This window comes from Hemibagrus wyckioides, linkage group LG22 (genome assembly GCF_019097595.1).
Source record: "Hemibagrus wyckioides isolate EC202008001 linkage group LG22, SWU_Hwy_1.0, whole genome shotgun sequence".
Taxonomy (NCBI): Eukaryota; Metazoa; Chordata; class Actinopteri; order Siluriformes; family Bagridae; genus Hemibagrus; species Hemibagrus wyckioides.
In genome coordinates, this window is record NC_080731.1 from 5,787,277 (window position 1) to 5,813,662 (window position 26,386).

The 26,386-nt window shown below is 39.0% G+C and overlaps 1 protein-coding gene across 4 annotated transcripts in view; it reads left to right on the plus strand.

Moving 5' to 3' along the window:
* The first annotated feature begins 367 nt into the window (after positions 1-367).
* The window catches only part of grin1b (glutamate receptor, ionotropic, N-methyl D-aspartate 1b), a 34,247-nt gene continuing 8,228 nt past the window's right edge, over positions 368-26,386 (plus strand). The window contains exons 1-19 of one of the 4 annotated variants that reach the window (XM_058375488.1): positions 368-1,570; positions 2,917-3,051; positions 5,319-5,495; positions 8,658-8,720; positions 9,532-9,629; positions 11,762-11,883; positions 12,433-12,607; positions 13,872-14,016; positions 14,107-14,193; positions 14,290-14,425; positions 16,216-16,343; positions 16,567-16,731; positions 18,908-19,026; positions 20,024-20,136; positions 20,241-20,389; positions 21,711-21,868; positions 22,681-22,842; positions 22,922-23,031; positions 23,147-23,292. In XM_058375488.1, coding sequence (XP_058231471.1) covers positions 1,322-1,570; positions 2,917-3,051; positions 5,319-5,495; positions 8,658-8,720; positions 9,532-9,629; positions 11,762-11,883; positions 12,433-12,607; positions 13,872-14,016; positions 14,107-14,193; positions 14,290-14,425; positions 16,216-16,343; positions 16,567-16,731; positions 18,908-19,026; positions 20,024-20,136; positions 20,241-20,389; positions 21,711-21,868; positions 22,681-22,842; positions 22,922-23,031; positions 23,147-23,292 — 2,637 coding nt within the window. In that variant the 5' untranslated portion in view covers positions 368-1,321. The remainder of the gene's footprint in view (positions 1,571-2,916; positions 3,052-5,318; positions 5,496-8,657; positions 8,721-9,531; positions 9,630-11,761; positions 11,884-12,432; positions 12,608-13,871; positions 14,017-14,106; positions 14,194-14,289; positions 14,426-16,215; positions 16,344-16,566; positions 16,732-18,907; positions 19,027-20,023; positions 20,137-20,240; positions 20,390-21,710; positions 21,869-22,680; positions 22,843-22,921; positions 23,032-23,146; positions 23,293-26,386) is intronic. The other 3 variants (XM_058375490.1, XM_058375489.1, XM_058375492.1) reach the window with 3 other exon arrangements.

Here is a 26,386-nt window from a genome sequence, read left to right on the forward strand (position 1 = left end):
ACCACAAGTAACTACTGATGTAATCAAATCGCAACGCCCAAAACGATTTTTATCTATTGTTTACAAATGAGTTTTTGTTTGTTGTTTGTTTATTTTTGTATTAATTGTAGATTTGTTTTAAAATCCCTGATACAGTAAACCTTCCTCTTTAAAGGCTGATTCATAATACTAAGTTAGACTGGTTGAGAGAGATAGAGAGAGAGGAAGAGAGAGACAGGGATGCTTGTTTCCTTGGTAACGAGGGTCTCGGTGATTTTTTTTTTTTTTTTCGCGCGCGCGCTGCCGCGACATATCCGCGTTCCCGTGTCGAGTGATGGACGACGCGCGGCTCTTATTGATTATCCGTAAGAAGAGGTATCCTTCATTGAAGGTGTAAAAAAAAAAATAGGAAAAAAGCAATGTCTGTCCATAATGTCCTTGATGAATGCTTGGAAATAAAAATGGCTTTATTTAACGACATGGCAGATTAAATGAAGCACAAAGCTGATGGGTAGAACGTGTTGCCAGGATGCTGGGTCTTGTTAAACAATAAAGAAAGCTTTAGATACAGTATGCTGGCTTGAGAACTGAAGTAGACATCCATGATCTAGTGACGAACTAGCCATGGCACGGATTGACGTTGCTTGGAAAAGGGATGTGAATTAATTCTGACCGTTGATGAAATGAAGCAAGGTATTCTGATGATAAGATAAGAATACTGACAGAGAATTTAATAACGACAGTATCTTAATAGTACCAGTGTGACATGCGCGCGCGCACACTCACTGGTGAGCAGGAAAGCTGTTGGGTTCATGGTTTATAAAGCGTACGCGTTAATCAGGCGGAATCTGAGCGGGAGCGCGCATCCGAGAGCGCGCACGCGTTCAGCACCAAGGACAGCGGAGATCGCGGCGAGCCTCAGGTCACCAGACCAGAATGGAGCCACGCCAAAAGCAGGGAAAGAGGAGATTCTTTTAAAAAAAAAGGGGGGGAGAGAGAGAATAAACTTAAAGCGAATAAACCAACGCTCTGGACTTCATATATCATATATATTCTTTATTGCTTTATTTTATAAAAAGGAGAATGAATCTTTGAGGGAAATATCAACAGGAGCATCACCATTCCAAGGCGCATTTTTTTCTCCATCTCCATCAGCGTTTTCTCATCATCAAGAAGAGACCGAGAAAACACACACATACCTAAACAGCTCAGATAAATGTCATCGCATTCCTGTGCTTCACAAGTTCTGCTTCACTAGGAACCCGCGTTTCTTAGGCTGCCTCATCGACGGACCCTCTGCATGACAACTCGCTGATCCGCGCGGATCCAGAGGCAGGCAAACATGCGTCTGGTTCTCTTCGCTTTCCTCGTGTCCTGCTCGTGTGCGCGGGGCGGCTGCGAGCCCAAGATCGTCAACATCGGCGCCGTGTTGAGCCAGAAGCGGTACGAACAGGTGTTCAAGGACGCGGTGACCCAGGCCAACAATATCTACGGCAAAGACAAGTTCAAGATGAACGCGATCTCCGTCACGCACAAGCCCAACGCCATTCAGATGGCACTGTCCGTGTGTGAGGATCTCATCTCAAACCAGGTATAAACCCCTCAGCTCTGTGCACTAAACATACACTGGAGCTAATGAGTACTGTTTTCGGGGGGAAAAAATATTTCTGTCTACCTGTGGAATCTGAGCGCGGCCAAAACGCACACTGATGCGCATTACGCGGAGAAAAGAGGATGATATTTTTCCACAAAAAAACAAAAAACAAAACAAAATAATCAAACAGTACTTTACATAGAATTGTGTGTATGTAACTGCAATTTCTTTACTTAAAGAATTAAGCATCTTAATATTTAACCCTCAATACGTTTCTTCATGCGTTTATGTGTACTAAAAATTTACAGGCTATTCTCGGACATCTGATTTGTCTGTCTATCTATCTATCTATCTATCTATCTATCTATCTATCTATCTATCTATCTATCTATCTATCTATCTATCTATCTATCTATCTATCTATTGCATATTGATATCTATGCACCTTATGTACATTTATAGTTAAATTAGTTTTCATGCAAATCTCAATATACCTGAATCTCCAGGACATAGGTGTAGTTATACATTGAGACAGTGCTTTCTTATTGAAAGTATTAATATATCAGCTTAATTTATATTATGTTCTGTAATGTATGGAATTGCATTGCATTTTATAATAAGTTAAACATTTAATATGATGCACAGAGTCCATTTCAATTTATCCAAAACAGTCCCCTAGGACATGCCGATTAACAAAGTTGTCAAAGTGACCATGTATATAGTAAAGGTAATAGAGGACACTTGGAACCCAGCAGGCGTTAGTGAGCATCACTGTGAATGCAATTAAAGATTGTTGTTTATTTTTCAAATGTAAATAGCAAGAGTTTAATTTTTTTTTCATTAACTGATCATGAGCAGTCATGCAATGTTTCCACCCCCATCTGAATTAACATTCATCACACACACACACACACACACACACACACCGAGTCATAATTTAATTTAATACAGCAAAATTGCTAAAAAAAAAAAAAAATTGTGGTTGTGAATTTTGTGGACAACAAAAGTGGTCACCATGAGCCCGACCGATCGCTTTTAACAGAAAACGAGGCCAACATGGCGACAGCCCTCCGGATAACAGCTGCTTTGTTCTGGTGAAGAGACACAGAGAGATAGAAAGAGAGAGAGAGAGAGATTGCAGCAACACATCAAAGAAGATTAACATACCAGTTGTCTCTCTCTCTCTCTCTCTCTCTCTCTCTCTCTCTCTCTCTCACTCACTCACTCACACACACACACACACAAGATACTACGTGCAAAATCGCACAATGTTTACACGACATCCCTTTTCTATTCTTTCAGCCAGTCTTAACATTTTGCATCTCTTCCCCATCCATTCTCAGGTCTATGCCATTTTGGTGAGTCATCCTCCCCAGTCCAATGACCATCTAACCCCGACACCAGTGTCCTACACAGCTGGATTCTATCGCATACCTGTAGTGGGACTGACCACCCGCATGTCCATCTACTCAGACAAGGTGAGTTCAAACCAGGGCCTTGAATATCCTCCAGCGTTCTGGTCTCTCTATGCTTTCTTTCCAAATGTGACTGATTTGGACTGAGTATCCAATTAAAAAAAGAAAGAAAAATAAAGATTCAGAGCAGTGTAGTGAAATGTGGTCAGGTCTCATCTTTGTTTCTTGTCAGAGTTTGTCATTTTTTCATGGATAACAAAGAAAATCCAGGCATCTGTGTGTATTATATTAGAGCAGAGTAGAGTGTGAGTTAAAGGCAGAAAGGGATTACATTTATTTCTCTCTGCTTCGTCTTAAATCATGTTATTCAGCGACTACTGTGAATTATTTATTACTACTGTGGAACAAGTAGGAAAGGTGGGAGAGTAGAATGGCACCTAGAATGTGAGTATTGAATTTAAAAAAATTTTAAATAAATAAATATTTTTCGTAGGGAAATCTTGATTCGTTATCATGTAAAAAAAATGTGAAAAATTAGTCAGGTGTAAAAAAAATTAAATAAAATATGAAAATAAATAAATTATGTGGAAAATAGTGGAGTCATAGGAACATTTATATCAAGTAAAACAAACAAAAAAAACCCCACATGTTAAAATAAATGACTCATGTGTAAAGAATCAGGTGAAAATAAATGAATCGTAAACAAATCAGATGAAAAAAGAATTCTCTGTAATCATGAGTGAAAAAATGAATCAGTTGTAAAAAGAAATGTGATAATAAATGCATTTTGTGGAAAATTTTCATCAGTTATGGGAACAATAATGTGAAAATTGATTCATCAGTTGAAAAAATAATCATGTAGAAACGAATGAATTGTGTAAAAAGCCACATGTAATATAAATGAATCACGTTAAAGAATTGAATGTGAATATAAGTTACTGAAGTGTAAAGAATCTGATGAGAAAATGAATAAATTATGTGCATAAAAATGGACAATGTCAAAGAATCGCACGTGAAAATAAATGAATCATAGGTAAAGAATCACATGCAGAAATAAATGAATCACATGTAAACAATCACATGTGGAAATTAATGAATCATATGGAAAGAATCACATGTGGAAATAAAAGAATCACATGATAAAATAAATGAATCATATGTAAAAAATTTAAAAAAATCACGTGAAAAAAATGAACAATGTCAAAGAATCACATGTGAAACTAATTGAATCAGATGTAAAGAATCACATGGAGAAAAATGAACAGTGTCAAAGAATCACATGTGAAAATGAATGAATCATATGTAAAGGATCACATGTGGAAATAAATGGATCATGGTGAAGAATTGCAGATGAAAAAAAAAATGAATCATGTAAAGAATCACAAGTTAAAATAAGTGAATCATATGTAAAGAATCTTGTGAAAGAAATGAACAGTGACCAAGAATCACATGTGAAAAGTAATGAATCATAGGTAAAGAATCACATGCGGAAAAAAATAAAACATGTTAAATAATCGCAGGTGAAAAAAATTAATTATGTAAAGAAACTCTTGCTAAAATAAATGAATCATATGTAAAGAATCACATTTGTAAAAAAAAATGAACAATGCCAAAGAATCACATGTGAAAATAAACGAATCATATGTAAAGAATCGCATGTGAAAAAAATGAACAATGTCAAAGAATCACATGTAAATAGTAATGAATCATATGTAAAGAATCACATGCAGAAATAAATGGATCATGTTAAAGAATCACAGATGAAAAAAATGAATCATGAAAAGAATCACATGTTAAAATAAACAAATAATATATAAAGAATCAAGTGAAAAAAATGAACAATGTCAAAGAATCACATGTGGAAATGAATGAATTATATGTATACAATCATGTGCGGAAATAAATAAAACATGTTAAATAATCGCAGATTATAATAATGAATCATGTAAAGAATCGCATGAGAAAATAAATGACTCGTGTAAAGAATCTGACGAGAAAATGAATGAATCATAAATGTGAATGTAAATGAATTACATCAGAGAATCACATGAGAATGTAAATGAATCATAAATGTGAATGTAAATGAATTACATCAGAGAATCACATGAGAACGTAAATGAATCACGTGTAAAAACACGTGAAACCGAAAACACCTGCATCGCATAGGAAGAGCTTGATGTGATCCTTCTGTACAGGTAACGCTCGAAATCTACTTGTGTCTTGTCGAATGAGAAACAAGAAGTACCTGCACCTGCTTAACAACAAAGCCTTCTTAAGCATCATTTATTCATCCCTCTCCATCTCTCTTTCCTTGTCTACGCTTCTCTCAGAGCATCCACCTGTCGTTCTTGCGCACGGTCCCTCCTTACTCCCACCAGGCCCAGGTGTGGTTCGACATGATGCGCGAGTTCCGCTGGAATCACATCATCCTGATCGTGAGCGATGACCACGAGGGACGTGCGGCTCAGAAGAGGCTGGAGACGCTCCTGGAGGAGAGGGAGACGAAGGTGAGAGCTCTTCGGCCTTTCGGGCGCTCCGTCCAGCGTGTGCACAGACTGTTTTGTGTCTGCTTTGTGTTCCTGTAACCGGCACTTCAGAGGTCCTCTATGTATGTTAACTGTTTCCTTTTTCTGTTTGTGTAAACGCATTTCTTTCCGTTGGCTAACATTATTTATGCCAGAGGCATCAACAGCGTCTTAAGTGGTTTATCTGCAAAACTTTGTACTTTTTCTACTCATCTCACATTGCTTTTTGCCATAGTCAGATTCTCCTACGTGTCTCTCGATCCACAACAAGGAGCAAAATGAGGGACTTAACCTGGGGCTGTGCAAAAAATCAATAGCAGGAGGGTTTAATTACAGTGCGCGCCGAGACCAGAGATGTGTAGGTGTAGTGTGTGGGCTATGTTTTCCCTTAGAGCTCTTCTCTGTGAGAAAACTAATGGCTGGATGTCAGTCGCCTTTCAGCCTCTAACTGAGAAGGATCGTTCCTTGTTTATTTGCCTGTCGGAGCGCATCACAATAACACACAGGAGTCATAGCCATTTAAACCTCCGACCTGCTTACAGCAGAAACAGGGTTGGTGTGTCTGTGGCTTCACCCCTTGCGTATATTTAGAACAACTTCAATGTCATTATAATGTCATTTCTTCTAATGGCAGCCTCAAGCCCTGCTCTTTTTAAATTCTGCCTCTAATACACTTCCCAAATGCTCATCAGGGGAGACCAAGTTCGTAAGAGAGAGCGTGGCCTGATCTTCACTAGACGCCGTCGTCATATTTGTTTGTTATTAAATATTATTACTAATTTAGTGCTTAACTCTAGACCTACATTCCTCATCCTCAGTTTTTTTGCCTTTGTTTAATGTTATACTGAATAATGTGCTTAAAAAATAATAAGCTTGGGTTTCTGAGAGCACATAGCATGCAGGCCTTTATGCAAATCCTCTAAAAATAACGTGTTGTTATTGCCTAAAATGATAGGTGAATGTAATATTTCTCTCGATGAGATTATTATATAAAGGAAAAGAAATTAGATTATTAAGTTAAACAGTACCCTGCTCAATTTTCCAAAAAAATCACAAATCACAAAACGGTCCTATCCTAAACAGGTTTCAGACACAATCATTGGACTAATCAGCATCTGGGAGTCTGGATCTCTAGCTTGGAATAAACCTGTCAGTGTATACATTCGTCCTCCTACCTCTCCTGGCTCAAGCGGAATGCGCATATTTAATGCACTAGACCGTCAGGCACGGCTGCGGCTCTAAACGCACTTCAGTATTTCCCATTTAAATGCATGAAATACGGAGGACTGTAACGGCACAGAGATGTACATCCGGAGCCGTGAAGTGGAGAGCTGATAAAGTGCGGCTGCAGCTGAGAAATATGGGCAAACTCGTTCGTCTCGACGGAGCGCTCGGCTCTTCTCTCGGCTCCTGCACGTCTCGTAGCTGTTAAGCTTGAGATGAGAAAAAGCTTTTCTGTGTTTGGGGTCTTGGTGCAGGACATAATGGCTGTTTCGTCTAAGGTTATTATTAATCGAGAATAGGCATCACAGATCAAATAAAGCACTATGTAAAGGAATAAACCCCTTTGGGGCCATGCTAGTTTAGGGAAATAATCAATGACCACTCTGAAAGTGATTTGTTTCTTCAATAACAGTACATGTGATTTATCAAGTGATTTATTTCTCTTACTCCACAGCAATTAGAACAAAATTAGATATTTTTTAATTGAATAAAATACACACTTTTTTAAAGCCATTTATAGCTACATGTAATATTGTTGAAAATAAGACAAATTTCTCGTAAGGAATTTCTTGTAAGGAAAAATTCCTGGTAAGGAATTTCTTGTATGGAAAAAATCTATGTAAGGAATTTCTGGTAATGAAAAATTTCTTGTACGGAATTTCTTGTAAGGAAAAATTCCCTGTATGAAATTTCTTGTAAGGAAAAATTCCTGGTACGGAATTTCTTGTATGGAAAAAATCTATGTAAGGAATTTCTGGTAATGAAAAATTTCTTGTACGGAATTTCTTGTAAGGAAAAATTCCCTGTATGAAATTTCTTGTAAGGAAAAATTCCTGGTACGGAATTTCTTGTATGGAAAAAATCTATGTAAGGAATTTCTGGTAATGAAAAATTTCTTGTACGGAATTTCTTGTAAGGAAAAATTCCCTGTATGGAATTTCTTGTACGGAAAAATTCCTTGTAAAAAAAATTCTTTTATGGAAAAATTCCTTGTATGGAATTTCTTGTAAGGGAATAAATCTCTTTAAGGAATTTCTTGTAAGGAAAAATTCCTTGTCAAAAATTTATTTTATGGAAAAATTCCTAGTAAGGAATTACTTGTGTGGAAAAATTCCTTGTATTGAATTTCTTGTAAGGGAAAAAATTCCTTTTAAGGAAATTCTTGTAAGGAAAAATTAGTTGTAAGGAATTTCTTGTAAGGAAAATTTCCTTGTACAGAATTTCTTGTAGGGAAAAATAGCTTGTAAGGAATTTGTTTTCACTAACCCTATAGCAGTTATAAATGCCCTTTTTCCCTCACTGGGCTTTTGTTTTATCTTAAGATATAAAAACACACCTTTCATATTACTGAGAAGCACAAAATCGTCTCATTTCCAACAAAGGAAGACTTTCCCATATGTGAAAACTTCTCCTCAACAAAAAATATCACTATATCAATGATCCATTTTTTTATTTGTTTTATGTCAAACATCCGTCATACCAGCCCCTGTCTATAGATGTTACTATAGAAACCGTAACCTGTTAGAATGAATACGTTAACATAGTCAGAGCCGCTGTTAAGGGGAATTAAATGAAGGGGCAGATTCAAGCCTTCGAAGTCATGGAGAGGCTTCGTGATTTTAATCAGCTAATTGTGAAACAAGGCTAAGTAACGATTAAACATTTCAATTAAACAGAAACTCAGTTAAATGGATTTCTTTTAAACATCCGTGTTCAGGAAAGTGTTTTCCACACCCCAGTGAAAAGATTCCAATCACGAGCACACTAGGACTCAGGTTTTTTGCAAGCCCCAGGATTAGAGTTTCCCAGTTTGAAGCAGAAAAGTGGAGATTTGTTGGAATGCTTTACTGCACACCATTTATACCTGTTTATAATATTCTTCTGTGTCTGCATATTTTCTCTGTGCACATTATTCATCAGAGTAAAAACAGGAACTATGAAAACCTCGACCAACTGTCCTATGACAACAAGCGAGGACCCAAGGTATATTTGCATGGTCAATGCACGCCGCCCAACAGTTATCTGAACGTAGCAACTAGAAACCAGTCCAAAAAAAAAAAAAAAAAAAAGAAAAGAAAGAAAAAAAATTAAAAATAAATCACCCACCAGAATCCAGAGATTCTTTACCTGCTAGCACGTCTCTTTATGTTTTTATTTTTATGATTTCAATCGAGAATGGGTTATTTATTTCTTTGATTTGGAAACGTATAATTTCAACAACAGAATCGCTCCCTTTACCTCCCACTTTTTTATTTTTTTATTTTTTTAATTTTTGTGTAAAGGAATTGCATGTACTTGAAGCCAGCAAGATTTGCAAGTCTATTCTTTTGAAACAGTGCGTGGAGATCTGGTCGTGTGGGACAGGCACAATCCAGATGTTACTCCCACCTTTCTGCAGCATTACTGCCTTTTTTTATTTTTTTTCCTTTTGGGAAAGAAGCCACCATGACCACCCTGCTCCCCTTTTCCTCCACCCGGTTTTTGCTTTCCGGTTGCATCAATCTTCTTCTCCCTTCTTCCTCTAACATGCACGCTCTTCCTTGGAGTCTTGTTTCCCTTCAGTTTGCATGCGAAAACAATGCAAAACTATTTTTTTCCTCCTCCAAGCTTACTTTCTTGTTTTCAGTTTACTCAGATTGTCACGGAAACCTTTTTTTAATCCATTTTTTTCCCCCTCAATTCCCTTCGAAAACAAATGTGAGAGAAAAAAAAAAAGATGTGAGAACGCTGAACAGAGCATGGTTCAGGCTGGTGACGAGTCAACGACTTGACTGATGTTGTGTCCTAATCCCAGGCAGAGAAAGTGCTCTTGTTCAGCCAAGACACAAATCTGACTGCACTGCTCCAGGAGGCCAAAGAGCTGGAGGCAAGAGTCATCATCCTATCTGCCAGGTAAGATCATCCAAGTCCAAGATGCTAGAAATCAAGTCCTGATGTGGTTGACATAGGCAGAGTATATGGGCATCTGATAGCATTATATCAGTTCTGGTTCCCTGCCACACCTACATACTTGCTCATTCGTGCAGGTTCTCCAATCAGCCAATCATTTCACAAATGAAATAATGGAATAAAAACAACTGCAGTCAAGGTAATAGTAATGAGTAAATATGTCACTTATTATTAAGTATAAGGTATAAATACACTGACCAGGCATAACATTATAGCCACCTGCCTAATACTGTGTTGGTCCCCCATTTTGCCGCCAAAACAGCCCTGACCTGTCCTGCACTGTGTATTCTGACACCTTTCTATCAGAATCAGCATTAACTTCTTCAGCAATTTGATCAACAGTAGCTCATCTGTTGGATCGGATCACACGGGCCAGCCTTCGCTCCCCACATACATCAATGAGCATTGGCCGTCCATGACCCTGTCGCCGGTTCACCACTGTTCCTTCGTTGGACCACTTTTGATAGATACTGACCACTGCAGACCGGGAAGAGCTGCAGTTTTGGAGATGCTCTGATCCAGTGGTCTAGCCATCACAATTTGGCCCTTCGTCAAACTCGCTCAAATCCTAACTCTTGCCCATTTTTCCTGCTTCTAACACATCAACTTTGAGGACAAAATGTTCACTTGCTGCCTAATATATCCCACCCACTAACAGGTGCCATATTCACTTCACCTCTCAGTGCTCATAATGTTATGCCTGATCGGTGTAAGTATGTAAATGTTTTACATAGATAGAAATATATAGATATAAATAGGTTAGGGCACAATAGTCGAACAGAGGGATTTGCATATAACAAAAATAATATGAAATAATATAGAATATGAAGTGTAAACATACCGAGTAATATATGAATAGACACATACTGAGGTAAACTTATAAGTTTTGAAAATACTGGAAAGTAGACAATGTGTCAAGACGAGCATTACTTCAGTCACTTACTTTAATTTTTAAAAAGTTCACTTTCCAAAACCAAAAGTCAAGACAATTGGAGTTAAAGAGAAGAAAAACATTACTCATGTATTACAGTACACAATCATAAAGATACAGGTCAAGATCTTTGATTAAAGTTTACGTCAAACATTTGAATGGACAGAAAATCTGATCTTGAAGTGACAGTGGAGAGTTTGGTGGTGGTTTGAGTCCAGCTGATCATCTCTAGACTAAAAAACAACCATCGAGCAGCATTTCTCCAGGAGGAAATGCACTGTTAATGAACGAGCTGAGGTAAATAGACAGCCTGGTTATGTCGACTCAAATACCCACACTTTTACAACCATCAGAATACACAGCGGTGAAGTAGTTTAGCTACAACGGCCGAAGTTCCGGTCCGGTCTGGCCAGGTCACGACTCTGAATCTGCGGCTGAACAAAACTGGACAGATTGGAAGGCCAGGCAGCATTTTATCCCCAGTCTGATGGTTGATGTGAACATGATTGGCTGATTGGATAATTGTATGAATGAGCAGGTGTATAGGTGTTCCTAAATGAAATTGGCTATGTATAATGTGCAAATATGGCGAAAGAGAGGATTCAGATGCTGCCCAGGTGGAGGACATAGAAGCTGTTAAATTACATGACACAACAGCACTTGATATTGCTTAAATATATAAAGTAAAACCAATCACAACTAACTAATATTTTCCCATCCTTTATACTGTATCTTATCTTAAGGGTAGGTAAAGTTGCATCATAACTGTACTGTATATAAGATGTCTTCTTGTTAGTGTATGAACATAAAGCTCTTGTAGACTGTTAATCAGAGTCATTTGTTTTATGATGTTGTACTTGTGTATTTTTGCTCGGATTTTGTTGATTCGAAAGATTCTCTGCGCACTGCTTGAAAATGCCAGCGACTTGGCAGAGCGTAGTCGCTTTCGCACTACTACACAACACTTTTACCATCTGTGTTATTCAGTGATACCATCTGACATCCATTTTGGATCAGTAGGGGATTTTTTTGCGCAAAATGTCACACTGCATGCGAGCGAGCGCTTCCGGCTTTTCTAGCTCGAGCATCGGTTTTGATAGTGTTTGGAACGATGCCAGCCTTGAAACTCTCTGTCCACTCGCAGCGAGGACGAAGCAGCGGCCATTTACAAAGCAGCCCGCCAGCTGAATATGACCGGCTCTGGTTACGTGTGGCTGGTGGGAGAAAGGGAGATGTCTGGTAAAGCTCTAAGTGAAGCTCCAGATGGTATGTAGTTTCTCTCTTGACTTCCTCTCTTGAAATGTTTTTCGATCTGATTACCGTACGCTTTACGAGCGACATCAGCAAACCTGTGTGTGTGTGTGTGTGTGTGTGTGTTGTATTTAGCCGTGTTTAAACGTTTAAACATGCGGATGTTTAAAAGTTTTAAACACCGTGACCTTCTTCTCATTGTATTTGTGCTCTCTGTCTAACGCTTGACCTCATCTTTTATAAGTGTGTGTCCTTTCTTTCCGTAGACTACAAACGATGCAATAGCGAGTTGTGGTAATCCATAATGGTTTGATTGCTCGTGCATTTGTTGCGCTTTGAGTTTTGTTTGTAAGTGCTGCGTCCGCATTGACGTGTCGATACGATGGTAAGCCACATTCCTTTCTGTCCCGGCTTCTTCACATCAGTGACATCAGTGTGCTTTCTCTCTTCACTCCCTTCTCCTCTCTTGTCTGCTAATCAAGCTTTCTGCTAATTACGTTCACTATTTTGAAACAAACGAAAAAATATATAAAAAATCGTGTGTAATCGTCGATTATTGGGCAGGCTTGCTCGGCCTCCAGCTGATCAACGGCAAGAACGAGTCGGCGCACATCTACGACGCCGTGGCCGTGGTGGCCCAGTCCATCCAGGAGCTCTTTGAGAAGGAAAACATCACCGAGCCTCCCAAAGGCTGCGTGGGCAACACCAACATCTGGAAGACCGGCCCACTCTTCAAACGGTGAGTCTGCTCTGCTCTGCTCTGCCTTCCTCCATCATCCATCTGTTCCCATACATTACTGCTAGCGCTTTGAACACTGCCAGCTTTCACACTGCAAATATTGAAATAATCAAGCGCCATACCAGAGAAATAAAAAATAAGGTTTCGTACGCAACGCATTTATGTTCGAAGATAAGAAACCACCCTGAAGCTATACACTAAGCTTAAATGACTCGATCATGATTTGTTGGTTGTGAAGCGAAAGGAGGATTTGAGCCCGAGATTTGATTTCAACCCGGTATAGATTAGATTACACTTGGGATTATTGTATTTTTCATATATAGATATATTATCGTAAAGAGAAACATCACACAGCAATATAAACTCATAAAAATAGAAACTTCTACAACTAATCCTGCCTCCAAGGCTAAAACATATCTCTTTAAGCTTGCAGGAGAGGCTTATTTAACGAAGTTATGAAAGTTTGGAAGTAAGGCTATGAATGAAGCTCGATCTACTTCCTAGTTAACTGTAGTCTTTTTTTATTGGTTTGTTTGTTTTGGACATGATTAAGGCTACTGAGTTCAAACTGATCCAATCAACATTTCCGAACAAACATTTTGATCTATATTTGGTGTGAGCATCGTCGTGGAACACATTTCTATAAAGAAACCAAGCATCGTTGAGAGCGTGCCACAGTTCCTCTGCAGACTTTGGCTTTCTCTTCGGTCCCTGCAGGTAAAAAAAAACCCAGAACAGCTTCCATGATGATGAAATCTCGGCTCTGTGGAGGCCATACCATCTGTTGCGAAAGATGTTCTTTTATCGAGAAAGCAATTGTTTTTAAATGGCAATTAAACGTGCATCAAAGTAAAAGTATCTAGATCTTTTTAACGATACATTAATGCAGAAGGCTGTCATCATGGGTTGAATAAATTATGGGTGGATTAATTGGTTTTTTTAGCTCAATAATGTATGGAAATGTACAGAATCTTGATTCCAGCTATGCTTGAGCTCAGGGGCGGCTCACTATTCGTCTAGCTATTGACAGATATTATATTTAAGCCCTCCCATCTAATATCATTGAGTACATCTATTCAGTTTTGTTGTGAGATGAAGCTCGTCCCTCCTCCTCCTCTTCTTCCTCGTCCTTCACCATCACGCTGCACTAGTCTCCATCTTGCAATCCACGTCCACCCTTAGTGTCATCCGTCACTGTCGTAAATGTGGAGACGTTGCTACAGTTGACGCAATCTCTTACTCATCCCCCTTTCCAATGTGCTAGAGTACTGATGTCATCCAAGTATCCAGATGGCCTCACAGGCCGCGTGGAGTTTAACGACGATGGAGACAGGAGGTTCGCCCACTACAGCATCCTCAACTACCAGAAGACCCGCTTGGTCCAAGTGGGCGTCTATAACGGCTCCCAAGTACGCCTTAAACGATAACGTACAGCAGTATGTGATGCACGAGGAATAAAATCATCTGAAAATGCAAATATGTTACTGATTCACTTCCAGGTCATGATGAACACGCAGAGGAAGATCATTTGGCCAGGAGGAGACACTGAGAAACCAAGAGGCTATCAGATGTCAACAAGATTGAAGGTGCTTAGTATTGACTATTTTTCCACTTCATCACTGACAGATTTTTCCCTCATTTATTTTTTACTCGGTGATTAATCAATTTTGGTCTCATTGAAGATTGTGACCATTCATCAAGAGCCGTTTGTGTACGTGAAGCCGACGCTGAGAGACGGGACTTGTAAAGAAGAGCACACTGTGAACGGAGTGCTGATCAAAAAAGTCATCTGTACCGGGCCCAATGAGACAATTCCTGGTAATACAAATTGTAGTGAAAGATAAAGTGCAAAAGTTTAGAAAAGCGGTGAAACATTATTTGTTACTAGTGGTGGGTCGTCAGGGCCAGCAAGGCCTTCTCTGCTGGTCTAAACAGCAGTGATCTGAATCACTGACTTGCATGTTAATATATTTTATATATTTTTTTCCATGAATGTGTATTAAATTATTCTCAATAGTCTATTCTCTATATTTCATAGCTTTTCTCTTGAGCGTTGCTCTGTTTCTCTTGCGTTGCTTCCAGTAGTGTATATTTATGATAAGAGTATTTATCCAATCATATTTCAGCCAGTGGCTGACATCATGTGTTGCCAGGGTGAAAGAAATCTGCCTTAAGGCCTTCAGAATGAATAGTGCAGGCGCCCATAGCTTAAAATAAGTGGCAATGAAATTGTTCCATTAACCAATCAGATTTCGAGTTGGCGTCACTGGGGCCATCTAGCAGGCATACGATTACGTCAGCTATTTCCTGTCCTTTGATTGGATAATTGGAGTAGTCAGCACAAACTAAACTAACAGCACGAACTGCACAAACTAAATTAAAAAAATATATATATATATATATATATATATATATATATATATATATATATACATATATATACATATACATATATATATATATATATTAACTCACAATGGCTGACAGAGGAGAAGAAATCGATTTAGTGAAGTCCAGTGAAGGCCTAGGTGTGAAATGCACGGCCCGCTACTGTCTGTTACATATAAGACCATGCACAGTATGAGATTTAGTGGAATGCTTTGCGACCATTCAGGACATAAAAGTAGAATAAAAATTGTTTTTATAAAAAAAAAAAAAAATAAATAAAAATAGAAAAATATATATATGTAATTAGAATAAGAAAATTCTAGAAAATCTTCAGTGCTTTGTGTTGTCTTGGTTGAGGTTCCGAATGCCCTGAGAGAAGAAGCTCTCCAGCATGGTGGTTTAGTGGTTAGCACTGTTGCCTCACAGCAAGAAGGTCCTGGGTTCAAATCCCGGGTTCGACCCGGCAGGGGCCTTTCTGTGTGGAGTTTGCACGTTCTCCCCGTACCTGCGTGGGGGTACTCTGGTTTCCTCCCACAGATATATACCTTTCCCCCATTAGGTGGATTGGTAATTCTAAATTGCCCATAGGAGTAAGTGTGTGTGTGGTTATCTGTCTATATGTGTAAGGCCCTGTGATGGACTGGTGACCTGTCCAGGGTGTACCCCTGCCTTTCGCGTGGGATGTGTGCTGGGATAAGCTCCAGCAGACCTCCTAACTAGGAATAAAGCAGGTATAGATGATGGATGGATTATACTCTCCCCTGTCAGTGACAGCAACACCAGCTAATCATGGACCTCTTTACTCATGTATACGGAAGAGGTCAGAACGCCCCTTCCTTCTGGATCCGTACAAGTGTAATTTTTACCCAGTGTTGGTCTATTTATCATCCTATTTATTTTCTGCCAGCTTTACAACACTGTAATTAACGTCTGGAGACAGAAGTTTCTGGTTTATATTTTGTATGGGCATCTGATCCCAAAATCCACCCACAATTCAATGTCCTGGAGTTCAGGTTTTTTTTGTAAAGTAATGCTAAATTAAAATTTTCCAGTCAGAAACTATTTTGGTGATGGAGTGCTGTGGGGATTGGGAAGGAGTATGGTTCATGCATAAACGTTTGCACTTTATTTTATATATATATATGTATGCATATATTTCTTAAGGAAATATTTATTGCTACAGATATATATCACGATTGTTATCTTTGGCATACCTCCAGGTCGTCCCATAGTGCCTCAGTGCTGCTATGGATTCTGCATCGACCTCTTGATCAAGCTCGCAATGACGATGAACTTCACCTACGAAGTGCACCTTGTGGCTGATGGGAAATTTGGCACTCAGGAGCGTGTGAGTTATACACCCGAGCATTTTATCGATTTACTCCGTTCCCCAATTTCCCATTCGTCTTTCGCCAAGGTCACACGCTGAAGAGCCATAAAACGTCTGCTTCTCTCTGGACATTTACAGTTTGCAGAGTCATTGCTCACAGGTGTAATTACACACGGGTCATGCTGCACAGGGAACATTCTGAGCAGGACATATTGCAGAGTGTGATTTCCTCTGTTATTAGGTGAACAACAGCAATAAGAAGGAGTGGAACGGCATGATGGGAGAGCTGCTGGGTGGCCTGGCAGACATGATTGTGGCTCCACTTACCATCAATAATGAGCGAGCCCAGTACATCGAGTTCTCCAAGCCATTTAAGTACCAGGGGCTCACCATCCTTGTCAAAAAGGTACTCCGTTTCCGACAGTTCTTCCTCACAACCTATCATTCATTTTGATTAAAGCAGATACCTACTTAAACTCTTTTATATTGAAAAAAGATGCCATGATTTATTCGAAAGAACCCGGTGATAGCAGAAAACATATAACAGAGACAGAATAGCCGAGGAAGCTCTTGAGTAGAATTTTTATTTCCTTTATTATAAGAAAAAGGTAAAAAAGTATATATGAACTAGCAGCTTGAGACATTTTCTTCTTCCCGAGATCTTCAGGAAATTTGAATGATGCAACTTCCTTCTGAATATGTGACCTGTGGTATGTGGAATATACCAAATATTTGCTGATCATAATAGATAAAAGATTCACACAATGAACACGATTTCTGCAGCATGCTAATGTTTAGATTGATGCTTTGAATGCAGTTATACTGAGCTATGCAAAGTGTTTATTAATTATTATTTGCCTGAAACATGAAAGTAAGCTGCTATGAAGGAGATGTTTAAAATGTACTTACATATTTGTAGATGTAATATTAGCGGGACAAAAAAAACCTCAAGATTTTAGTCAGCAATGAGCTAAACAAGACGTATGGATACAGGAGTAAATAAGACTGAAATGAGCTAAAGGTGAGAGCAGTTAGTAAGCAATGTGAACTGCTTGAGTGAATGGGATGGAAAGTGGGTGTGGCTTTTTGTTCCTGGAAGATGTGGCATTTCTGACGGTTTAAACCTACTAAAACTTAGCACTCAGTAGTATTTTGCCTTGTTGCTTATGCATTTTTGGAAGTTCCGCATCTCAAAACACTATTTGCTATTACTGTAGGAGTAAACCTGCGCTGCTTTATATCAAGGCTTGTAATAATTATTGACTTTGATATTAAATGCACTATTTATCATTCGGAGACACATATCATCTTCCAGGTCACATTCGTATGCTGTTATTGGAAAGAATATAAAACAAAATGGAGCCACAAAGCAAAAATGCCTTGTGCAAAGTCTGCATTTTTCAGTCACAGTCGTCCTTCTCTGCTGAGCTGTTTGTCTTTTAGAGCTGACTTCTGCATTGAGTTATAGTTATAATAATCCTTGAAGAAATCAATAAAAATAGTAATGTAAAGGCAATAATTATATAAACATTAGATAATAAAGAGATAAGCGAGATTTGAGTTTTGAATAATGGCAATTAATTGTAAACTTGCCTCGGGTCTCTGGGTGGGAGGGATGGCAGGCACGCCCTCTCTCACCTGTCAATCACAGCTACACTAGCTAAACTTTAGCTGTATGTGGAAGAGGGCAGATGATGCTTCCTGCCCTGTGATGCAGCATGAACAGCAGCATGGCTTCACATGTCACGGAGGAAGTGCATGTTAGCCTTACATTTACACTCTTGGCATTTGGTAGATGCCCTTATAGATAGATAGACTTTATTGATCCCATGAGGAAAAATCTTGAATTATCCTTCTTGAGTTTCATACAACTGAGCAATTGAGAGTAAGGGCCTTGGCAGACCTGGGGTTCGAGCCTTCCAAGCAACAGTCCAACACTAACCACTAAGCTACCGTATCTACAGCCTTCACCTCTTAGCTGTGGTATAATTGGACGGAGCTGGCTGGTGGGTGGGGACTAGACATGACCAAAATAGGAGGGAAAAAATAAATCTAACACTAAAATAAAGTTTATTTGCATGCCAAATAAATAAGCCACGCCCACCAGCACCAACATTCATTAAAATGCCAATCATTTGTTCATTTTTACCAGTTAATATACCCCTTAGTGTATGAACACAGTTAATATGTACATATATTAAAATAAATACATATAAAATGAGGTATCAGAATCTGCCATGCATCGAGTTAACTATGTGCCAATGAATTGAGGTCATTTTCATTTAAACTCCATCAAAAAATAATGAAGTAATTGAAATGTGATTAATTCTGCCTCCATCTCCTCTGAGAACAGGCCTAGAAATCCGCCCAGAAATGTTTTTTTTTTTTACAGTTCCTCCCGTTAATTACATTTCCTCCTGTGACTATATTTAAAAGTGAATCTTATGACTCTGTTTAGTTCTAAGAAATCTAATAATACTCCTAAAGAACATGTTGGATGCTCCGTATGGCTATGCTGGCAGGCTTACCCATGTGGGTGGTGTGTGTTCGGGCTGTGAGTAATGCCATGTTGTTGAATGCAGGAAATACCTCGCAGTACGCTGGACTCGTTCATGCAGCCCTTTCAGAGCACTCTATGGTTACTGGTGGGTCTTTCGGTCCATGTTGTGGCGGTGATGCTCTACCTATTAGACCGTTTCAGGTAAAAGAAGCTCTTCGTTTGCTGTATTGCTGGGCATGCAGTACTTGTGAAACTGAATGTATGGCCAAAGGTAATGTATGTGGTCACCTGATTATCGGACCCATATGTGGGCCTACGCTAAGGTTAGGAGCACACATTTGCATTGTCCTGGTATGCTGTGGGTTTAAGATTTCCCTTCACTGGAACCAAGAGATCCAAGCATTTTCTAGCATGTTCTAGCTCCTGTGCACAAAAAGCGAGCTCTAAGAAGACATGGTTTGCCAAGGTTGGTGTAGATGACCTCAAGTGTTCTCCACAAATGAGGAATAGCTTCTTCCCTACAGCTGAAATATACTAATGTATATTTCAACCCTATTCCATATATATATATATAAATATATATATATATATATATAAATTTAACATGTCCGTACCATTGTAGATCACATATATATAATACCTACTGCAACCCTGTACATATATCACCCACTCCCCCTGTATATATCACCCTCATAGCTGTATATCCTATATGTAATTTATTGTAAATATACCACTGTGTATTGTAAATATACCACTCTGGTTAGATGCTAACTGCATTTCATTGGCTTTTGTACATGTACTTTGCACAATGACAATAAAGTTGAATCTAATCTAATCTAAAAAAAAAAACCCTTCACTTCAACCCCAATGAACACATTTGGGATGAATCTGAATTCATTCCAACAGCATGCCAGACCATCTCACCCAACATCAATGCCCAACCTTAGTAATGCTCTTGTGGCTGAAAGGACACCAATGCCACAGCCAAAATCTAGTCAAGAAGTGTGATGTTGTTGTTATAGCAACAAAGTAGGGATCTATCTCCATTTTAACAGCATGGGATATTCAGCGTGCACATATGGGTGCGACAATCAGGTGTCCACATACTTAAATATATATTTATATGAAGTATATACCCTAAAATCAATGACCTTCGGTGAGAGTGTCTTGAGTTGAGATGCTTTGCTTTGCTCTGCAGCCCATTTGGAAGGTTTAAAGTGAATAGTGAAGAGGAAGAAGAAGACGCCCTCACCTTATCCTCTGCCATGTGGTTCTCTTGGGGGGTACTTCTGAACTCCGGTATTGGAGAAGGTACCTGACAGCAAACAGAATTACTCACTCAATATGTCTCAGGATATGATTGATTTTTCTTTTTTAGTCTATGTCTCCTGACCTCTTCCATGTCCCCCCTCCAGGTGCCCCACGGAGCTTTTCGGCGAGGATTTTAGGTATGGTGTGGGCTGGTTTTGCTATGATTATAGTTGCATCTTATACTGCCAATTTGGCAGCCTTCCTAGTGCTGGATCGGCCTGAGGAGCGCATTACCGGCATCAACGACCCTAGGGTGAGATCATGGCTCCGACATGGAGCGGCCTTGCATGTTGTAAAACTGCACACAAAACGTTTACATGCTCCATGCGTCTCATGTAATACACGGTACAGAATTAGGGCGAGTAATTAAGTCGGTCAAGGATGCAACAAACCTTTCATTTTTTCCGGCTTATTTTTAGACACCTTTCTCGCACCAAGGGAAACCTCTAACCCACCTACTCTGCTGAAATGACATTTAATATTTAAACAGAAAAGTGGTTCTCTGGACGTTTTTGCAAAGAATGTGTGTGATCACAGCACTGATTACTCCTAGGAGGATAATTTGTTTAAATAGTGAGTAAATATGAACCGTCAGGAGCTATTTGAGCATTTTATTCCAGAAGAATCCACCCATAAAACCATTTACACTTAGAAAAGAAAAATGACCTTAATATTGGATTAGTGGTTGACGATATACAGGTGAAATTTTAACACACTTCAAATTTTATGCTTTATATGCTTTCCCGTATTACATAATATTTGTTCAATTATTTTCCGTACATAATGAATTTATTTTTGCGTGATTTTTTAAATGATCTGATTAATTTATTTTTTATAGATTTTTCTAACATCATTCATTTATTTTCGCATCTGCATCTTCTTTCCCATATTTATTTATTTATTAAATATTAATTTCACCTGACAGACATGTGATTTACTTTCTGTGGGGTTTTTTTATTCCTTTTCACATGCTGTCATTTGTTTTCTTGATTTTTTTAAAATATTTATTTATTTATTTATTTATTTATTTATTTTTGCATTTTTAAGGCCTGACATGTTGAAATGTGATCCCAGGAAATTTTCTTTGTGATATTTCAGGAGGTAAATTCAAGGTTAAAGCAGTAATACAGTCATTTTTAGATTTATTTGCAGCTGACATCATTTGTGCTTGTTTCAATATAATATCAGCATTAGTGTAAGCATCATTTTACACCCGATTTAATTCAAACATGCAGTTATTTCCTAATCAGAAAATTGAATAGCCCCTCTGGTTATTTGTCATAATCTGACTTCATATCAAATTGAATGATTAGGCAGGCGGAGGATCCCCTACAGTAGAACAAATAGATTTTATTAGAAAATGAATGTTAGTAGAGCACGTTGCTTGCTTTTTCGGTGGTGTTCAACAACCCAGATTCTAGGACATCACTACGTCGTTTTTAGGACACACTTATTCTAGTTACCCGCTAGAAGAATAACAACACATACGGTCTCAGAAATAAAGCTGATTGATTGTCTGGGATGTAATATTGCCCGGTGCAGCTGAAGAAGATCATTTTCTTTTTGTTTTTCAGCTGCGAAACCCATCAGATAAATTCATCTACGCCACGGTGAAGCAGAGCTCTGTGGACATTTACTTCCGGCGTCAAGTTGAGCTGAGCACCATGTACCGCCACATGGAAAAGCACAACTACGAGAGCGCCGCTGAGGCCATCCAGGCTGTGCGAGACGGGTCAGTGAGATATGCAGATCATCTCTGCTTAGTGTTGTGTTTGCTTTGACATACAGTATAATCATAACGAGAGATGATCACAAAGTATACGATGAGCATCGGGTGCCTTCATCCTGTTGTTTAATTGAAGAGATACAAGTTCGAAACCTGACTGCAGAGGAGTCCAAGAGAGCAAAACTGGCTGTGTGTCTGTGTAGGAGGAATGGGATTACTCTGTCAGAGCGATGCCAGCCAATCGTGGGCGTCTATGAGCTCATGTATATGGAAGAGTGCAATTAGCGCATCCTCCAAGTGTGTTTGACTACGATGTGATGCAGCCTGAGCAGCTGTTTGAATAGATGCAGTGCCAGACCTGCACAGGGAGGAAGCATGTGTTGGCCCTTACCCTCCTGACACACTGGTAGCTGTCATGCAATAGGGCAGCTGTCGTTGCTGTGGTATATGAGTGAGTAAGTATAGAAGTGTATTTAGTAAGTCTGTTGTTGTGTAAAACAGTCTGGGATTGATGTTATAGGAAAATAATCAACTATTCATGTTTGACTATTCATTCAAATGTTTTATTGCTTGAGTTGAAATTAAGGGTGCTTTTTATTGTCATTCCAATAAATTGTGGGTATACATGTTTCCAGGGAATTACTGCAACACAACTTCAGAACATAAAAGTCTTTATTCCTTTTTTATATCCAATACTTGACCTTTTTTTTGTCATGATTACCAAGTAACATGGAAAAACCTAACCCAAAATGCCTTATTCCTAACTGTCTTTGGAGATTTAGTATAGTAACACGCAGTCTGTCCCTTCCATACTCTAGCAAACTCCATGCTTTTATCTGGGATTCAGCCGTGTTGGAGTTTGAAGCCTCGCAGAAGTGCGACCTGGTCACCACGGGAGAGTTGTTCTTCCGCTCCGGCTTCGGCATCGGCATGCGTAAAGACAGTCCTTGGAAGCAGAATGTTTCCCTGGCTATTCTCAGGTATCGGATCAGCCATGTTGGATTTGTTTTCCATTTCCATTTTCGTCTTGGTTTAAATGGTCTAATTTAATCTCAACAGCTCTCATGAGAATGGCTTCATGGAAGACCTGGATAAAACTTGGGTGAGGTACCAGGAGTGTGACTCCAGGAGCAATGCCCCAGCCACGCTAACCTTTGAGAATATGGCAGGTATGGGCCACTGCATGTAAACATTTTAGAGACTAATATATAGTATATTGCAATGAAGGTGAGGGCCGAATCTTGCTTATGGATAGTAAGATATATTGCAACATTCGTTTTGCAGGCGTGTTTATGCTGGTGGCCGGCGGCATCGTCGCCGGGATCTTCCTCATCTTCATCGAGATTGCGTACAAGCGACACAAAGATGCTCGCAGGAAGCAGATGCAGTTGGCCTTCGCAGCGGTTAACGTCTGGAGGAAGAACCTACAGGTACGGCGTTCCCTGTTCCTCCTTCTTCCTACAGGATAAGAGTCTGCATGAATTTCTAGACGGCTGCCTACTGCTGTTACCTGCTGTGTCTCTGTTTATGACCGTGAATGCAAACAAACTGATGATTTCTTTCAGCTTTGCATTAGAGAGCGCATTAGAGGGTCATTTTGAGGCAAAGATGATATAAACAGTGCAGTTTTGCTAAGAGGCATGATAATGTAAGTTGTAGGTTAATAAGGTTACATTTAACACCAGGTATGTTTGGGTTAATGCATGTAAGGCTGATTTGCATGGTGATTAATGAATATTTATATATGCACACTGCATTTATAATGAGATAAGTGCTTAAGGTGGTTAAAATCAGGGGTTAAATCGGGTGTGAGTGCATGAGAGCGCAGACTATCTACTTCGAATATGAAATTCCTGTCTTAGAATTTGATGGAACAACAAATTTCAGCACTGTGTCCTAGGATTGACCCTTTTTAATCAAATACTTGAGTATTTTGTTTGTCATTTTAGTATTCGTTACTCTCTTTAGTGTTAAGCTTCATCTTTACCTTCCTATTTCCTATATCAGTGCACCATGCAACCAATGCATTGGTTTCTCCGCTCTGTAATGGAGTAGAGCCCTATATGTTTAAATTGCAAGCCGTTTGGAATTCATCCCAAGACATAAACGTAACTCCCGAGAAGACATTTAAGTCAAGTGGCTTAAATGATGTCCTACTTTATAACAATAACTGTTAAAAACAACACTGGATACAATCTTCTAGATGTGTATCGCTGATTCACACTGAACAGTAGAACAACTTCAACCATTCTTTTTATTTTCACGTAGTTTAACTTCTGTGATTGATGCACCGCTGCCGAACAAAACCGTTTACGATTCTTACAGGTACGATTGTTTGAGGGTGTCAGTATTTTTGGCACAAGGAGAGTAAATTCTGTGAGAACTGTTCAACTGTAATGTGGAAATTTTGTTGTACACAATCGATCAGTTCGAAGGGTGCCAATATTTCTGGTGCACTGTATGGTTTCATCTTAACCAAGGCTTATATACTGCATGGATGGACACAGTATTTTGGTTTATTATTTAATCTGAGGATGTGTTAATGACTAGAAGACCTCTTGGTGAGCTATGTTGAATTGCAGTAACGAAAAAAATGTGCTAAATTATATCTAACTGTGCCTTTAAGGTCATATTCAGATACCTGGAAACACCAGCTAGCATCTGAAGTAGCATTCAGTAGCTGAACTAGCTAGCATTTACTAGCAACATTAATAGTATTATTACTAATACTACAGCTGCATAAATTAGTAAAAGATGCCTCCTTCTTTTCCACTGTTTTTCCTTTCTGAAGGAAACCACCCTGCTTTAATATTATTCAAAGCTTTCTGTCACTGAGGTAGCTAGCATGATAGCTAGCTAGCCTATTTGAAATAGCCAGAGAGATAGTAGGCTTGCTAGCACAATAAAAAAAATGTCTTATACACAAGGCTTACATCGTTACAGCGATTTGTTCAATTATAATGCTTAATGTTTGGCTAAGATGTGCTCGAAAGGCAGCTAGCTATAGTAGCTTTATCTTTAATGTAAGACCAGACCGGAGTAAGATATACACCGAACGTCCACTTTAATAGGAACACCTGCGTATTCATGCAGTTATCTAATTCAATCATTGTGGCTTCAGCTTAATGGGGGGAAAAAACATGCAAGTTAGGGGCGCCATAAAAACTCAAGAGGCGGTTGTGTCAAAGTTAAAGTCATAGAGATCACACTTTATATTCATTCTGATGTGAACATTAAATGAAGCTCCTGATGTGTACCTGCATGCATTGTTGCTGCTGCTACATGACTGGATAAATAAGCAGATATGCAGGTGTTCCTATTAAAGTGGACAGTGAATGGCCAGAGGATATGATTGTTAATTATTTTTTCTATTAATAGTTTAAAAGGAGGATCTCATGTATCCGTACACATATATAGGAATAAGGGCTCTCATCTAATACCTCTTTACATCCCAATTTAACCCCTGATTTAATAAATATAATGATATCAATAATTTTATCAGCACATAGTTAGAGAAATAAGGTGCAGATTTGGACAGTAATGAGTGGTTCAGTGCAAATTCATGCTAAGGATCAATTCCTTCTCCGTCTTCCATCGTGGGCGTCATGAGGAAGCATCTCCTTCATGCACGCCTACGAAACCATCACTGAGCAAAGCACACACACACACACACACACACTATGGTGGAGTGGGGCAGATGCACGCTGAGCAGTGTTCAATCTGAAAGGCCATGCTAGCTGAATGTCTCAGTGGGGTTCCAGCAGAAATCAGAGACTCGTCCTGCATGTGTTCAGATCACTGTTCCTTCACCACTGGCCTCTGGCTCTGTACATGCTGAGTCACCGGTCTACTCAACAGCAAAAAGCTGGTGCGAAACAGCATGGCCTTGCCCTACTCATATGAAACAGCCCAGCTGTGGCGCTCTAGAGGTACAACACCATGTTCAGATTCAGTATAGCTCTCACTGCATGGGCTAGCTACTCTAAAATGCATTAAAAGACAAAAATAATAATAATAATTAAAGCACCCCTGAATATATTAAAAGATAACCCAGAGCTCTTAATTGCGTTTGGTTTCATATTTTATTTAAGAAAATAAAAATGTTCACGAATGTACACGACTATGCAAATTATATCATGAATATGCATGGGCGTTATTAGCATCTGATTTTTTAAAAACAACATCCAAACCTGTTACAAATCAAACATTACCAAGCTTTATTCATCACAGAGTTTAGCTAGATAGCTAATGTCTGGGTGTCATGTCATCCTTCAACAGGGGCTCAAATTAATAGTCCTTTTTTGTGAGAATATAAGAAAGTACTTATATAAAAGGGTTTTATTTCCTAGGAATGTAAAATGTAAAAACATATTTGCGTTAACCATATGTCTATCATCAGGATCAGCCAATCAAAAGTTCAGGGGTACTTTATTGATACAACACTTATTTTCTATTCATTATTCATCAGGCAAAGATTTTTAAGAAATCTGCACAGCAACAAAGCCCACGGTTTTCTCTCAAGGT